Here is an 18,500-nt window from a genome sequence, read left to right as displayed (position 1 = left end):
GTATCAATTTGTCTCAAGGTTTTCCTTAGCCAAGAAGCAACTTAGAGCTGTGATGGTGGTTGTAACACAGGAAACCAAAGCAGTCTGCACCACAAAAATAAAATAATCAGAAAACCTCTTTTTGCAAAGTTGCTGGTAATATCTAAATCAGGTAAATATTGGCCAAAACAATGTAAGAACTCCATAGCTCTCCTTTCAATAATACAAAAAAAGGATCTCAGTTTAATATCTCATCCAAAAAGGCAGCAGCTTTGACTGTTCAACACTCCAATGAAATGTATTTTTCAATCATTCACTCATGTCGCTGGAGTGCATGTTGAGTACTCAACATTCTGGCACAAGATATAAATGATCCAAAGTTAAGAATTAATGGAAACAAAGAAACATAGAAATAACAAATCTTCAAGGCACGTATGTTAGGTGGAAACCCTAAACAACTTAAAAATGCTCAAAATGAAAATACTTCAGGATTTATGTATTTTTCTCAGAGTAGAGAAAGAAATGAGTAAATTATGTTGTAAAGCACTGGCAACCATTACAAGGAAGTCAAGATAGAATTAATTAAAACAAAATGCAAGTGAGCCAAATAATGGTTAATGGCGTTGAGAACAGACAGGGCATTGGAAAGAAAAGAAAGCCAATTTCAAGAATCCTGCTGAAATACACTCATTGGCCTCTTTATTAGGTACTTCCTAATAAAGTGGCTACTGAATGTATGTTCATGGTCTTCTGCTTCTGTAGCCCATCCACTTCAAAGTTTGATGTGTTGCGCATTCACTATTGATCTTCTGCACAGCACTATTGTAACACACGGTTATTAGAGATACTGTCACCTTCCTATCAGCTTGAAATAGTCTGGCCCTTCTCCTCCGATCTCTCTCATTAGCAAGTTGAATTGCCACTCACTGGATTTTTTTTTTTGTTTTCCATACCATTCTCTATGAACTCTAGAGATAGTTGAGTATGAAAGTCCCAGGAGATCAGCATTTTCTGAGCTGCTCAAACTATCCCATATGGCACCAACAATTATTCCACGGTCAAGACACTTAGATCATGTTTCTTCCCCATTCTCATGTTTGATCTAAACAACAATTTCTGCATGCTTTTATGCATTGAGTTGCTGCCACATGAACAGCTGACTAAATATTTGCATTAACAAGCAGGTGTACAGGTGTACCTAATAAAGTCGCCACTGACCATAGGAGTAAGCTTAACAATCAATGACCAAGATTACGCTCGTCTAATCAGGAGTTCCAGAAAAATATATAAATTTTCACTATTGTGTTGATGCATCTAGGCCCACGCTCTATTCTGATTTCATCACTGGCTTCAGTGTGAAATTTGTTGTGCTGTACATAGGGGTGATTTATACCTCACATCTAGCCTGTTAGATTTACAAGTCATTAGTGATACATCTCCTCAGGATGGAAGAAAATTATGTAAGCACGAAAAAAGGATAGCAGGATAGTTTTTTTTTAAACTTAAAGGCTTCAACAGATGCCCTTTTAGAAGGACTCCAAGTGCAATAGCACTGGTACCAATTTTCTGACAGAAGTAAAACATACAAAACATGTTGAAATAAAAACAGAACATGTTGTAAATACTCAGCAGGATGGAAAGTATCTATGCAGAAAGGAATAGAACAAATGTTTCAGACCTGGAGACAAGTGTGAAGTGGTTCATTTTGGTAGGTCCAATCTGAAGACAGAATATAAATGGTAAGACTCTTGGAAGTGTGGAGGATCTGAGAGAACTTGTGGTCCATGTCGATAGGACACTCAAATCTGCTGCACAGGTTGACACTGTTGTTACGAAGGCATATGGTGTGCTGACATTCATCAACCATCGGATTGAGTTCGAGAGCCATGAGGTAATGTTATGGCTATACAAGACCTTGGTCAGACCCTACTTGGAGTACTGTGTTCAGTTCTGGTCACCTCACTACAGGAAGGATGTCCAGAGGGGATATACAAGGATGTTGCCTGGATTGGAGGGCATACCTTATGAGAACAGGTTGAGTGTACTTGGCCTTTTCTTCTTGGAGAGATGGAGGATGAGAGGTGACCTGATAGAGGTGTATAAGATGATGAGGGGCATTGATCGTGTGGATAGCCAGAGGCCTTTTCCCAGGACTGAAATGGCTAACATGAGGGACATCGTTTTAAGGTGCTTGGAAAAAGGTATTGAGGGGATGTCAGGGGTAAATTTTTCACACAGAGAGTGGTGGGTGCGTGGAATGCACTGCCGGTGGCAGTGGTGGAAATGGATACAACAGGGTATTTTAAGAGCCTCTTAGATAGGTACATGGAGCTAAGAAAAATAGAGGGCTATGCAGTAGTGAGATTCTAGGCAGTCTCTAGAGTAGGTTACATGGTTGGCACAACATTGTGGGCCGAAGGGCCTATAATGTGCTGTAAATTTCTACGTTCACTCCATTCCCTTCCATACAACATATTAAAGGGTAGACTAACTTTTCCTCATTCTGATGAAAGGTTTACAACCTGAATTGATAACATTATTACTTACTTCACAGATGCTACTTGACCTGCTAAGCATTTCCAACACCATACTTTTATTTCAGATTTTCTGCATCTGCAGTTTCTTGTCTTTTAAACACACCACACCTCTGGGATGCAGACAGGGTAAAGAGAAACTCAGGTGTCATTACCTTCAGACAAGAGCTTCAGTCAATTATGCCAACAGTACAAGCCTAGCGAAAAGACCACTTGATTCAAGCCAGAGATGACTACCTATGATCCTGTATTATCCAGTCAAGGAGAAGTTGATTGGAGCTTCTGTTTGTGTTCAATTCATTAAAGGTAATTAGGATCAGATAATGCATAAGAATATTCTTCAACCCTGTGAAATAGGTCACGCAAGCTCAGAATGCACTCCCAGGAATGACGGCTTCAATAGAATCCGCACTTAAAGGAGCAAATATGCATACAGAAATGCATTGCTGCCCACGTTCATGTGCTGAGAACTCAGCACAAAACCCTGCACTCTCCCACAACTATGCCTGAAATGTAAATCAAACTACTGCCACAAAGTAGTGCACTCACAGCAATGAATCATCCCACAAATCAGTGTGGTGAGGTTGCCTTTGAGTGTTCGTATACACTGCCCAATCAAAATTTCCATTACTGCGTCGCATTATCACTTCTCCATCCTTGTAAATATTGAATCATTTTCCATTATCTGACTGAACAATACAAAATTAAACTAAGGGTTACCTTACCTTTCTGATAAGTCATCAGATTTTTCTGAATTTTCAATCGCCATGATAAACAGGTTGATAAACCAATTAAGGGAATACTGGTACATGGGCTCTATATTGCCAAGATCACCAATTGAGAAAAACAGGATTGAAGAATGTATTGCAATTGGTCTATAGCCCATTCGAGTAGCATCAATCTTCTTTTCTGTCTCCTCAGCTACAGTTTGTTTCTGAGTTATTTCATTAGCAAGTTCTTTTGATGAAGATAAAACCTTTATGGCAGTTTCATCTTCTAAAATATTTCCTTCTGAGGTTGAGAGAATTTCCAGAATTTTATCTTCAATTTCTTTTAGCAACCTAAAATGTTAAAACACTTTGATTTATTATATGTGTATTTATTGCACAATTACTTCTTCATTCAAAAGGAACAGGAAAGTTACTGCAGACAACATATATTAATCTGCAAACAAAATATATTAGTGTGTATTTACCATTGAACATCTTTATGACCTAATAATATATTCTTGTAAGTCACAATTAACACAATTACCCCTATTTAAAAGGCTCAGTAATTCAGGTATTAAAGATTTTAATGACAGCTTCTCATTTTATTGTTTTGATGGAAAATATCATCTAGATGGGATGATCAAGGTATACCACACATGAAAGATCACATACCCACAATGGAGGATACCCAATTTTCCTTCTAATTTTCAAATCAGAATATTCATAAGACTATAAGATATAGGAGCAGAATTAGTCCATTTGGCCCACCGAGTCTTCTCCACCATTTCATCATAGCTGGTCCAATTTTCCTCTCAGCCCCAGTCTCCTGCCCTCTCTCCGTATCCCTTAATGCCCTGACCAATCAAGAATCTACCAAGATATCCTTAAATAGAGTTTGCACTACAAAATAAAAACAGAAAATGCTGCTTGTATGATTCAAATGTGCCTTTGTGTATTTAAGTGATGAGGAAAATAAAAGACAAAAACTGGATGCTTCTGCCCTTACGTTGCAGAGAACTTTGGTTTCAATTTCTCTGATTTCTTGCATGTTTTGCATATAACATATGAGTGCCCTTCTCCCAGAAAATTCCATTTGTAATTTCTGTAGCTCTTCCAGTTCAAACAGGTTCTAATATATTATAAGGTCTCTGATCACAGGAATGAAAAAAGCAGGTTTCAAATAGAAAAGAGGCTAAATGGGACAGATCTGAAAAATAGACACAGAACCATGGTTCACAACTAAGCAATACACACAAAATGCTGGAGGAACTCAGCAGGCCAGGCAGCATCTATGGAAAAGAGTACAGTCAACATTTTGGGCCAAAACCCCGACTATACTCTTTTCCATAGATGCTGCCTGGCCTGCTGAGTTCCTCCAGCATTTTGTGTGTGTTGCTCGGATTTCCAGCATCTGCAGGTTTTCTCATGTTTGTGGTTCACAACTAAGCCTGGCTCAGTGTATGCAATGCAGGCAATACATCAATTTTGATTGATTTATCAGGGTAAAACCTGCAACGTAGTTTATTAAAGTAGTGCACATCAATTTAGTTGATGATAATAACCACATAAACATAGTATATAACTTTTTCGGGGGACGTGCATTGTAATTACAGAAGATGCTGGCAAAAGTTCTGCAAGTAAGCTAAAATGAATGATATTCAAGAATCACTAAGCACAAGCAGATATCATTTTTCAAACAATGCATTGAAAAAAAGCTGCAGGTGTTCAAAAGCAGATTTTTCACAGGAGCTAAGAGGCCTTTGAGATAAATGCTCAGCAGGCCGTCAGAGGAGACCATAGCCATAGTCAATGACAATAAAACTAATCATGCCGAGTCTTGTTTCTGGAATGTAGAAAATAAATTTGGAAATTAATAGCAGTAAATACTAACCAGTTCTCTATGTCTGATAGGTTATATCTTTGTGTTTCAATAGGTTGCTAACTACATTTGTTAGAGCAATTCTTCAGAATGTGCTGCAAAATGACACTTAAAAAAGATGACTGAGCAACACGGACTTGTAAAATGAAAATCATGATTAGACTTTTACCATCGTGTAGATAACTGGACACCAGAGGATATAATGAGATATTCAAGAAGGTTCCACACAGGTGGTAATTACACAAAACTAGGTATCATATATTTGTAGAAATTGGGCACTGATTAGTAAACATTGTTCTTAATATAGCAGATACCTGGAAACACCACCACTTGGAAACCCCCGTCCAAGTCACTCACCATCCTGACTTGGAAACATATCACCATTCCTTCATTGTCACTCGGTCAAAAGCATGGAATTTCCTCCCTAACAGCACTGTGGGTGCACCTGCAGCTCAGGGACTGCAGCAGGTTATGAAGGCTGCTCATCACCACCTTCTTAAAGGCAACTAGGGCTGGCCAATAAATGCTGGTGACACCCACATCCCATAAAAGAATTTTAAAAATTGTGGACATCTATACTAGCTTAACTGTGAACCCAACCAAAACACCATACCTGATGGACAGCATCTCATTTCCATGACGTGGGGACCCCAGTGGAAGATCAGACTTTTGATACATGTTTAGAGTTTTGCCATCATAACATATCAGAGTTCAAAGAGGCTTACAGAATTCCTCATGCAGTGAGGTTCTGCAGCAGAAAACCAGACATCTTGAGATCCACTAAACTGAGTAATCCAGAGATTTCAGGTGTAGTACTAGTTCAGCCAGCAGATTCATTCCTCCTGCACATCATTGGCCTGCTCTTTCATTTTTACGTGACAATATAGCATTTATTGTATGTAGGCCACACATGCATAGATTGTGGACCAGAATCAGAAGTGGATAGCATTTATCATTCTTATGCTTCCTTTTCAATTTTCCTGGTGGTTCAGATACAAATGGAGGAACAGTCTTTGTTCTAAGGCATTGTGCCTGCTAAAAAGAGACTAGACTGTCCCATAAGTTACATTGTATATGGTCCCATTGCAACTAACAATAAAGGAATGAAATCCTTTTCTATTGCTGTGCATCTCTAGTTGATAACTGGTAAATGGAAAGCTATGTGTATTGTACTCAATAGCACAATGCACCATAATAAAAAGTGCAATCCTCTCTTAAGGGTACATTCTCTCTGTTTGCTTCACTCCGGCACGAGAAAGCAAAATGTACATCATTCACTTCGAATAGATATCCTCAATTTCCATTTTACAATAGTGTATGGGAAGTAGCACAATGTTTAAAACATTGAACCTGAACAGTTCTGTTTAAGATTTCAAGTACCTATTACTAACAAGAAGCGAAAAGCAAGAGAGTGGGATTTCTAGCACAGCTGACTATTCTTTTTATTGATTATGAGTCATGCTCTCCAATATGAAAATAGGATAGCATAACATTCTTGTCAATCAAGTTGCCCATATATGATAACTGATCGACCAACTAGCAAATACAGATCAGCTGATGATTTAATGGCTTCCCTCTAATTAAGGAATACATAGCAAAAAGAAGAAATGTGAAAGAAAATATGATTGTTAATAAGTGCTAGATGGTGTCAAACTTATTAAGAACATTGGATGGAAGTAATGTTTATTGTGATACATTGTACTTGCACTGGTCTGGAAAGATTATTGAATTCCTTCCATATGTCTGGTTGCTATTGGGATTGCAGTACAGAGTTGATGGATGTGAAAATGAATGCCATGATATTTCCATCTGCTTTTCACTTATATGAATACATTTCTATATTGATAGTGATTTAGTAGCATAAGTTGGCCTGTTTTTCCAAAAACGTTTACTGCTTTTATGGTTATATTGGACCGAGTGCAGGTCGGTGGGAGTAGGTGAGAGTAGGAGTTCGGCACGGACTAGAAGGGCCGAGATGTCCTGTTTCCGTGCTGTAAATATTATATGGTTGTTATATGGTTTACTTTTAATTGCATTGATTTTCTTGTGAAGGCCTCTAAATGTAATACATTATTTCTGCCTAGTTTAGTTGAAAATTAGAAAAAAAAGTGTAAGCATTAAAGAAAAGTGTACATTAGTAATAGAGATGTTTACCTTTACCTTTTGTTTTCTGCACTTTGTAAAATTAAAGCCTGCTTCTCATCTTCCAAGTCTGGCCTTTCTCTTGCCACTACAATACCCAGAAGTTGGTCTTGCATCCCCTCAGAAGTAATCATGAAGTTTAGCAGTGTCACCTGCAGTTAAGGGAAGATATCAAAAATTTAAGGATTAGTAGCAATTCATTAAAGTCATTTTTAAAGATAAATACAATATTTATAAGTTATTTCATATCACCGTATGTGTGACAATCATTTTATTACTGACTTAGTTGAGCTCACTTCTCATTATAGCTGTTTAAACATTCAATTATGGCTAAATTGTCATCATGTAGAATTAGAGAATAATTGTCATTAGGCATTCAATTAAACTTAAAAAGTGAACCACTTTATTGACTCAATTGAACCATCTACTAATCTCAGAATGCTGAAAAAATTGTTTCATTAATGTTTAAAAAGGGAGTGGGTTTGATAGATTTCAGAAGTTTTATAATAAAAAGATTCCAAGATGCTCTAAAACTGTCAAATTTTTGGAAGGGTGGCTTATATATTTGTGATATCATTGCAACATAGAAGTTCCAATATTCTAATTTAATAGTTTAATATTTTCTTAAAGTCAAAGTGCAAAGGAAGGTTATCAAAATCAGAATGCATGACCCTAATATTCATTTTCTTGCAGACATTCACAATAGAATGACAGTACAATAGAATCAATGAAAAACTGCTCACAAAAGCTGATATATGAACAATGTGCAAATACAAAAATAGAGAATAAATAAATGAATGAATGAATAAATAAATGAATAGACAGATAGATAGATAAATGAATGAATGAATGAACAATGCTGAGAACATAATCTGCAGAGTCCCAGAGTCCCTGAAAGTGAATACTGCATGGGTTGTTGAATCAGTTCAGAGTTGAGGTGAGTGATATTGTCCACACTGGTTCTGGTGCCTGATGGTTGAAGGGTAATAATGGTTCCTGAACCTGTTGGTATGGGACTAGTTCAGGGATTATTTTACTGGTAGTATTTTCAATGTGACGAAACTGCTATGTTTGACTTTATTTTGCCTTGGATCCATAATTGTAAAATGAAGTGACTGCAATACAGAGCTAGTTAAATATATAATCAGTCATCATTAGACAAAATTTTTTTCTAATTAAGTCAAGAGAAGTTCGTCAGAGGAAAAATTAGAATAAGACATGCAGATATAATTATATTGACCGTTTAGTCATAATAGTAACATACTTATGTACTAATGCTATCTATATTTTAAATACAAAAAATGCAATACATCAGTAGGTATAGAAATTGAAATGGTTGGAATCCGAGTATTTCTCTGCATTTTTGGCTGAGGGAAATGGGTATCATGTAACTCCCAACAGTACCTTAGATGGGAGGGCTATAATTTCAACATAACAAATTACATTGGCAATTTTTATCAGAATTGTAGATTTCAGAATTAATAATCAATAAGGATAGCATGCAGCTGTGATAATTTTATATTATTATCTACAAAACTTTAGGTTATGGTAATATGATGGTGACATTCCCAGATAATTAATATGGAGGCCTTGATTAACAATCAAAAGATATAGTTGAACTGCACTTGGCAGCTGGGAATTTAAATTTAGTTGATTAGATAACAATAGACTATAGACAATAGGTGCAGGAGTAGGTCATTCGGCCCTTCGAGCCAGCACCACCATTCACTGTGATCATGGCTGATCATCCACAATTAGTATCCAGTTCCTGCCTTATCCCCATAACCTTTGATTCCGCTATCTTTAAGAGCTCTATCCATCTCTTTCTTGAAAGCATCCAGAGAGTTGGCCTCCATAGCCTTCTGGGGCAGAGCATTCCATATATCCACCACTCTCTGGGTGAAAAAGTTTTTCCTCAACTCCATTCTAAATGGCCTACCCCTTATTCTTAAACTGTGGCCTGTGGTTCTGGACTCACCCATCAGCGGGAACATGCTTCCTGCCTCCAGCGTGTCCAATACCTTAATAATTTTATATGTTTCAATAAGATCCCCTCTCAGCCTTCTAAATTTCAGAGTATACAAGTCCAGTCGCTCCAATCTTTCAACATATGACAGTCCCACCATCCCAGGAATTAACCTTGTGAACCTTCACTGCACTCCCTCAATAGCAAAAATGTCCTTCCTCAAACTTGGAGACCAAAACTGCACACAGTACTCCAGGTGTGGTCATAACATTGTAATAAAAGGTTATTGTCAGTAATGGTGACCACAATACTGGTTTGTTGCAAAAACCCATGTCACATTCCTTCAAGACAGGAATCTGCCACTCTTGCTCAGACTGATCTCAATGTGATTCATGGCCCATAGCAATAAGGTGACTTTCAGCTGCTTATAAATTGCTCATCAACCTTAATTAAATTAGGAATAGGGAGTAATTGCTCACCTTACTAGCGATGTTTACATTCCACATATTAGTAACTTAAAAAAAACAAAAACCAAGATAAATAATTCTGATAAAATTTCAGACCTTGACAGATGTTTCTGGGAGGTAATGGGGATTTCTCAATTTAGTTGTGATGTAAAAGCGAAAATCTGGGGCATATTCAATTGTCGAGTCACCTAGTCGAATGCATATGGATCCACCTTGCTTGAATGTTTGTTTAAGTAGCAAAGGTTCCAAGATGGGATCCAGCTCCTCACCAACATTTTCCAACAAAACTGGAAAATCAAATGGTTAAGATAATTTTTATGAATGTCATGACTATTGACCACAAAGACAGTATCTACTTGCACTGTGAATTTAAATTAGCAAGTTAATCAAAGATAATTATCCTAAGACATGTAATAATTTCATATTAGTTGCTGTTTACACCTTGAATTCTGAGGGATAATATCAAAATATTGAACTTTATCTTTCTCATAACCTTCACAGAATTAGTTCGCAGTACATTCCTAGTTGGAAAAGTTAAAAAACTGATGCTTTCACAATTTAGCTAGTCACTATTATTTACTCACAACACGCTGGAGGAGCTCAGCAGGTCAGGCAGCATCCTTGGAAAAGATCGGTCGATGTTTTGGGCCGGAACCCTTCGTCAGGACTGTAGAGGGAAGGGGCAGAGGCCCTATAACGAAGGTGAGGGGAGGGTGGGAAGGAGAAGGCTGGTAGGTTCCAGGTGAAAAACCAGTAAGGGGAAAGGTAAAAGGGTGGGGGAGGGGAGGCAGGGAGTTGATAGACAGGAAAGGTGAAGAAAGAATAGGGGAAAACACAATGGGTAGCAGAAGGAGGTGGAACCATGAGGGAGGTGATAGGCAGCTGGGGAGGGGGCAGAGTGACATAGGGATAGGGGAAGGGAGGGAGAGGGAATTACCAGAAGTTGGAGAATTCTATGTTCATACCAGGGGGCTGGAGAGTACCTAGATGGTATATGAGGTGTTGCTCCTCCAACCTGAGTTTAGCCTCATCATGGCAGTAGAGGAGGCCATGTATGGACATATCTGAATGGGAGTGGGAAGCAGAGTTGAAGTGGGTGGCTACTGGGAGATCCTGTCTGTTTTGGCGGACGGAGCAGAGGTGCTCGACGAAGCGGTCCCCCAATCCGCGTCGGGTTTCACCGATGTAGAGGAGACCGCACCGGGAGCACCGGATGCAATAGATGACCCCAACAGACTCACAAGTGAAGTGTTGCCTCACTTGGAAGGACTGTTTGGGGCCCTGAATGGTGGCAAGAGGGGAGGTGTAGGGACTGGTGTAGCACTTGCGCTTACAGGGATAAGTGCCAGGTGGGAGATCCGTGGGGAGGGACGTGTGGACCAGGGAGTCGCAGAGGGACCGATCCCTGCGGAAAGCGGAGAGGGGTGGAGAGGGAAAGATGTACTTAGTGGTGGGGTCCTGTTGAAGGTGGCGGAAGTTGCGGAGGATAATGTGTTGGATCTGGAGGCTGGTGGGGTGGTAGGTGAGGACAAGGGGAACTCTGTCCCTGTTGTGGTGGTGGGAGTATGGGGTGAGAGCCGAAGTGCGGGAAATGGAGGAGATGCGGGTGAGGGCATCATTGATGACAGCAGAAGGGAAACAACGATCCTTAAAGAAAGAGGACATTTGAGATGTCCTGGAACGGAAAACCTCATCCTTGGAGCAGATGCGGCAGAGACGGAGGAACTGGGAATAGGGAATGGCATTTTTGCATGTGGCGGGGTGGGAAGAGGTATAGTTGAGGTAGTTATGAGAGTCAGTTGGCTTGTAGAAGATGTCGGTGGACAGTCTGTCTCCAGAGATGGAGATCAAGAGATCGAGAAAGGGGAGAGAAGTGTCCGAGAAAGACCAAGTGAATTTGAGGGCTGGGTGGAAGTTAGAAGTAAAGTCGATGAAATTGACGAGCTCAGCATGGGTGCAGGAAGCAGCACCAATATAGTCGTCAATGTACCGTAGGAAAATTTGGGGAGCAGTACCAGAATAGGTTTGGAGTACAGACTGTTCCACATAACCAACGAAGAGGCAGGCATAGCTCGGGCCCATGCAAGTTCCCATAGCTACACCCTTAGTCTGAAGAAAGTGGGAAGAGCCAAAAGAGAAGTTATTGAGTGTGAGAACCAGTTCCGCCAACCGGAGGAGGGTAGTGGTGGTGGGGAACTGGTGAGGTCTATTATCCAGAAAGTAGCGGAGGGTTTTGAGGCCTTCTTAATGGGGAATGGAGGTGTATAGGGATTGGACATCCATAGTGAAAATGAAGCAGTTGGGACCGGGGAACTGGAAGTTATTGAAGAGGTGGAGGGTATGGGATGTATCCCGGATGTAGGTGGGGAGGGACTGAACTATGGGTGAGAAAATGGAGTCCAGGTAGGCGGATACAAGTTCGGTGGGACAGGAGCAGGCAGAAACTATGGGTCTACCGGGACAGTCAGGCTTGTGGATCTTGGGAGGAGGTAAAACCGAGTGGTACGGGGTGTGGGAATTATGAGTTTAGTGGCTGAGGATGGAAGGTCTCCGGAGTTGATAAGGACGGTGATGGTACGGGAGACAATGGTTTGATGTTTTTTGGTGGGGTCTTGTTCCAGGGGTTAGTAAGAGGTGGTGTCAGAGAGCTGTCGTTTGGCATCAGTGAGGTAGAGGTCCGTCCGTCAGACTAGTACAGCACCACCTTTGTCAGCGGGTTTGATAGTGAGGTTGGGATTAGTGCAGAGAGAGTGAAGGGCAGTGCGTTCAGAGGGAGTGAGGTTGGAACAGGAGAGAGGAGTGGTGAAGCACATCTTTCCCTCTCCGCTTTCCGCAGGGATCGGTCCCTCCGCGACTCCCTGGTCCGCACGTCCCTCCCCACAGATCTCCCACCTGGCACTTATCCCTGTAAGCGCAAGAGCTACACCTGTCCCTACACCTCCTCCCTTACCACCATTCAGGGCCCCAAACAGTCCTTCCAAGTGAGGCAACACTTCACTTGTGAGTCTGTTGGGGTCATCTATTGCATCCGGTGCTCCCGGTGCCGCCTCCTCTACATCGGTGAAACCCGACGCAGATTGGGGGACCACTCCGTCCGCCAAAACAGCCAGGATCTCCCAGTAGCCACCCACTTCAACTCTGCTTCCCACTCCCATTCAGATATGTCCATACATGGCCTCCTCTACTGCCATGTTGAGGCTAAACTCAGGTTGGAGGAGCAACACCTCATATACCGTCTAGGTAGTCTCCAGCCCCTTGGTATGAGCATGGAATTCTCCAACGTCTGCTAATTCCCTCCCCCTCCCTTCCCCTATCCCTATGTCACTCTACCCCCTCCCCCAGCTCCCTATCACCTCCCTCATGGTTCTGCCTCCTTCTACTACCCATTGTGTTTTCCACTATTCTTTCTCCACCTTTCCTGCCTATCACCTCCCTGCCTCCCCTCCCCCACCCCTTTATCTTTCCCCTTACTGGTTTTTCACCTGGAACCTACCAGCCTTCTCCTTCCCACCCTCCCCCCACCTTCTTTATAGGGCCTCTGCCCCTTCCCTCTACAGTCCTGACGAAAGGTTCCGGCCCAAAACGTCGACCGATCTTTTCCATGGATGCTGCCCGACCTGCTGAGTTCCTCCAGCGTGTTGTGAGTGTTGCTTTGACCCCAGCATCTGCAGATTATTTTGTGTTTATGATTCACTATTATTTACAATTCCCATATGAGTACAATGACAACATTGACTAATGGGACTCCCAAATTCCCCAAACATTATTTCCTTTAAAACGCTACCCAAAAGATTTAAATCATCTCTTGCACCAGCTGAGAACAGTAAACAATTCATCCTTGCTTCACTAATATTTGTCTTTAAATTACAATCTTTAAAAATGAAAATCAGCTGATATATATAAAAATAATCAGTATTCTAATCTATTTGCTCATCATAGCACAATATTGCAGATTGGGTTTATTCAGTATATGTTATCTGACATAATAACCGGGGGAAAATATATGGTTCTGCAGTTTATCTCTCTAATCATGACTGGTAAATACTAGATTTCTTTATGGTAAATTGTGCCTCCTTAAGGCACAGTTTACAAACTACATATTTGTGCCTTACCAGGTGTGCCAAACTGAATGCAGTTTTCTAAAGTTCTCACAAAGTCAGCATCAGTGAGCTTAATTACATGAAGACTGTTAGCTTTTTCCATATTTTTTACCCACTTATTTGCCTGCCCTTGAGGATCTATCATCAGCGGCCACCTTCGAGAATTACTGCAAGTTAAAAACATTCATTCAACATTAATGATGCAAACATTACTATGATTTTATATTACATTTGAATCTAAGTGGCAAAGATATAAACACAATATTTAGTTAACAATAATCATGACAAGATAGTTTTATTTTTATTATATAGCAGTTTAACTGTGTAGAGCAAATTCCACTCTAACATTTTTTTTCAGAGAACTGTTGTCATTTTATTGTGTAGAGTCATAGTGTTATACAACATGGAAACAGGCCGTCTGACCTAACTTATCCATGCTGACTGAATGCCTACCCAAGTGTACCCTGTTTGCCCCGAACCCCTTTAAATATTCCCCCTATTATACTAAACATCACCTCTCTGATTTTTGACATTCCTGTCCCGGGAAAAAGATTCTACTTATGTCCATCAAAATTTTTAAAACTTCTATAAAGATACTTCACAGCCTCCTTTGCTCTCTTCACCATTGTTTCCACTTCCGTTGCTACTTTCAGGGAATTATGCACCTTATATTCCTAGGTTACTTTGTTCAACTACACTCCCTATAGATCCCATTTAGTAGATGAACAAAATGAAAAAATAAGCATTCTAGGATTTAAAAAATTCAGAGACAGGTTTCACAATTGCTTTCAGGTATTGTCATCACTATTTGAATGAATGTGTGCTTTACATAGCAAACTCAAAGTCAAATGTATGGTCATATGTACAAATACATGCATGCCCTGGTGCAATGAAAAGCATCACAAGCACAAAGCATCATATAATCAGTATTCACAAGGAAAACATGAAGAGACGCAAGATAATGTTGCAGCTCTATAAAACTCTTGCTCAGTTCTGGTCGCCTTCTTATAGGAAGGATATGGAAGCATTAGAGAGGGTGTTGAGAAGAGTCACCAGGATGCTGGCTGGATTAGAGAGCATGACTTATACAGAAAGGTTGAGTGAGCTAAGGCTTTAATCTTTGGAGTGAAGGAGGATGAAAAGTGACTTAACAGTGATGTATAAGATGATAAGAGACATAGATAGAGTATGCAGCCAGTACATTCATCCACTGTGTAACTATGGACAATACGAGACGGCATACTTTTTAAGATGATTGGAGGAAAGTACGGGGGGGGGGTGTACTGTCAGAGTAGGTTTTCTTTTTACACAGAAAGTGGTAAGTGTTTGGAATGCACTGCCAAAGGTGGTGGTAGAGGCAGATACATTAGGGACATTTAAGAAACGCTTAGATAGATGTTTTTCTTTCATCCATACAGAACACAATGAGGGAGGGAAAGGTTAGATTGATCTTAGAGTAGCTTAATAGGTTGGCACAACATCACGAGCCAATGGTCTGAACTGTGATGTACTGCTCTATGTTCTGAACATAAATTATACATAATTGTTACAAGAAAATGTAACTAAAACAAAATAAAATCGTTTTAGTGCAAGGTGGTCAAAGTGTTCATGCCAGTTGGTTCAGAAAGCAAATGATTTAAGGGAAATAGATGTTCTTTAACCTGGTAATGTGGGATTTCAGGTTTCTGTACCTTCTACCTAATAGCGGCTGTGAAAATATGACATGGCTCAGATGGTGGCAATCTTTGGTGATGGATATTGCCTTCTCGAGGCAGCACCTCTTGAAGATATTAAAAGTGATGGGGAGGGATGTGTCAGTGATGTGTTAGGTAGTAATTCTGCTGGTGTGCTTGCCTTATGATTACATCAAAGTACTGGGCCCAGGACAGGTTGTCCAATACGTTAATGCCCAGGAAATTAAAACAGCTCACTCTCTCCACCACTCCAAACGTAGACTGTGGATATCCTCTCTGCTTCCCCTTCATGGAGTCAACAATTAGCTCTTCACTTTTTCTAAGAGTTTGAGCACAGGTAAGTGAAATGTTGCTCATTACGCCGCAGTCACTAGCCCTCTGGACCTTCATAAGCTAACAATATAATGGACATCTTTGTCACTAGATTAAGACAAAACATTTATCAGTATCCATTGCTTCCTTCCCTTCCCTTATTCCACTAAACAATTTTTCTCCTGGGAATATGAGCAGGCTGCCCTATACCTAATTTTACATCTTTCTCTAGTCTTTCCAATCTTCCTTCACCAAAGTGAGTCCATGCAGGAATAGCATAGAAACCCATTGTAAACAGCAAGTAATGACCTGCCATGACTTCAGGCTCATCTTGCACTTGTGGGACCATTTGAGAGTCCCACACTGACTTTGTTTGTCATGTCAGAAACCACAGTAACGAACTGGTAGCAAGTCATCATTAACCCTGAGAAACAAGCTTAAACAAGAATCTACTAAACCCTGTTGCCATCCAACTATTAATTGTGTAATTCCCCGTACTGGCCCCACACTAAGTTACACTGTTAATAGCTGCATCTCATCAGTACTCCCTGAGGCATTCAATTTTCTCCATTATGGACACGCTGACAGGATTCAACTCAATCACTCCATACTCCCAATCTTACACTGTGCCTTCAATCCCATTTTCTACTGAGTTTTCCTGCTTTTCCATGAACTTCCCTGCCACTTCAGACATTACCAAAGTTACAAATTACAGTCTAAGTTACCGTGGTGGATGTCAACACTCCTTCTGTGGTTATAGGTATCTGAGCACAAATGTGAAGGAATCACCAGGCCAATTTGATTAAAGTAGATCACATTTCCATAAGGATAAGTTCCAATAAGCTACACTAACCACCAACTTCATCAAGACCTGCATGGAAGAGTGTATCCACAAAAACATTCTGAATCTTTCCAAAGCAGAAGTCCTCAATGAACCAGGAGATTCATTGTCTGCCGTGGACTGACCTCGCCATTCAAGGCTGGCGATCCAGAGACATTCCAGAAGTCTAGCTATGACCTTGGGAAGACTATTGTGAGAGCAAAGAGACGATTCTCGACAATGTTGGAGTCACGAAAAGATGCTCAACATCCGCAGTAAGGCTTACATGCTCTTGCCTCCAACAGGGTGAAAACAAACAGATAAATGGCATCACGCTTCACTCCTCAATGAGCTTATTGTCTTTTACGTATATTTTGATGGGGAAAAAAATGACACACTTGCATGAGTCCTCACAGCACCTGTCAACCGTGTGATCTCAAAAGGTTGACATCAGAGCACCCTTCAGGAGGGTCAAACCTTATAAGATGTCAGGCCAATGGCATATCTGGTTGAATGCTAAAAACTCATGCTGACAAATGGCTGGAATGATCAAGGACACCTTCAAACCCTTACTTCTGACGTCTGATGTTTCCACCAGTTTCAACATGGCAACAATTGCACCAAGCCTGGTTGTACTTGCACCTATCACAATGAAGTGTTTCAAGAATCTGGTTATGACTTGAAGCAACTACTTCTGTAAAGACTTGGACCCACTCAATTCACCTATTACAGAATAGGTCTGTATGATATTTTCTCACTGGCTCTCCACTCTGCTCTGGATCACCTGGGCAATGAGGTCATGTACATCAGACCACTGTTCATTGACTACAGCTCAGTTTTCAACACCATCATCTGCTGAAAATGTATCATTAAACTCCAAAACCTGGATCTCTATAATTTCCTCTGCATTTGGATCCCTGACTTCCTCACTTAAAGACTACAATCAGTGCAGATCAGAAGCACCACCACCTCATCACTAACCATCAACACAGGTGATGTACAGAAGTTCAAAGTTTAAAGAAAATTTATTATGAAAACATGTATTATATCACCATATACTACCCCTAGATTTATTTTCTTACAGGCAGTCACAGTATAACAAAGAGCTATAATAAAATCAATGAAAAACTACACACAAAGGCTGACAAACAATCAACGTTCAAAAGAATACAGACTGTGCAAATACAAAAAGAATAGATAAATAAATAAATAATACTGAGACATGAGTTGCAGTCTCCTTGAAAATGAGTCCATAGATTGTGGAATCAGTTCAGTGCAGAGGTGAGTGAAGATATCCACGCTGGTTCAGGAGCCTGACGGATGAAGGGTAATAACTGTTCCTGAACCTGGTGGTATGGGACCTAAGGCTCCTGTAACTCCTTCCCAATGGCAGTAACAAGAAGTGAGCATGCCATGAATGTTGTGGTTCCTTGACGATGGAAGCTACTTTCTTGTGGCAGCATTCCTTGTAGATAGGCTCAATTCTTTTCCTATGAACTGGGCTCTATTCACCACCTTATGCACATTTTTCCATTCTTGTGCATTCGTATTTCTATACCATGCTATGATGCAACCAGTCAGGGTACTCTGCACTGTGCATCTATAGAAACATAGAAAACCTACAGCACAATACAAGACCTTCAGCCCACAAAATTGTGCCGAACATGTCCCTACCTTAGAAATTACTAGGGTTATCCATAGCTCTCTATTTTTCAAAGCTCCATGTACCTATCCAAAAGTCTCTAAAAAGACCCTACCGTATCTGCCTCCACCACCGTTGCCGGCAGCCCATTCCACGCACTCACCACTCTCTGCATAAAAAACTTACCCCCGACATCTCCTCTGTACCTACTCCCCAGCACCTTAAACCTGTACCCTTTTGTGGCAGCCATTTCAG

At 40.6% G+C, this 18,500-nt stretch overlaps 1 protein-coding gene across 1 annotated transcript in view; it reads right to left on the bottom strand.

Annotated features, from left to right (window-relative positions):
• Positions 1-18,500, bottom strand: part of dnah7 (dynein, axonemal, heavy chain 7) — a 288,894-nt gene that overhangs the window by 74,708 nt on the left and 195,686 nt on the right. The window contains exons 47-50 of the mRNA XM_063051959.1: positions 13,790-13,944; positions 9,774-9,964; positions 7,263-7,396; positions 3,239-3,574 (exon numbers count right to left, since the gene is read on the bottom strand). Of these exons, the coding sequence (XP_062908029.1) occupies positions 3,239-3,574; positions 7,263-7,396; positions 9,774-9,964; positions 13,790-13,944 (816 nt within the window). The remainder of the gene's footprint in view (positions 1-3,238; positions 3,575-7,262; positions 7,397-9,773; positions 9,965-13,789; positions 13,945-18,500) is intronic.

Source organism: Mobula hypostoma, chromosome 6 (assembly GCF_963921235.1).
Source record: "Mobula hypostoma chromosome 6, sMobHyp1.1, whole genome shotgun sequence".
Classification (NCBI taxonomy): domain Eukaryota; kingdom Metazoa; phylum Chordata; class Chondrichthyes; order Myliobatiformes; family Myliobatidae; genus Mobula; species Mobula hypostoma.
The sequence above is the reverse complement of the archived record's forward strand: the minus strand, read 5'-3'. Positions and strand labels throughout refer to the sequence as shown.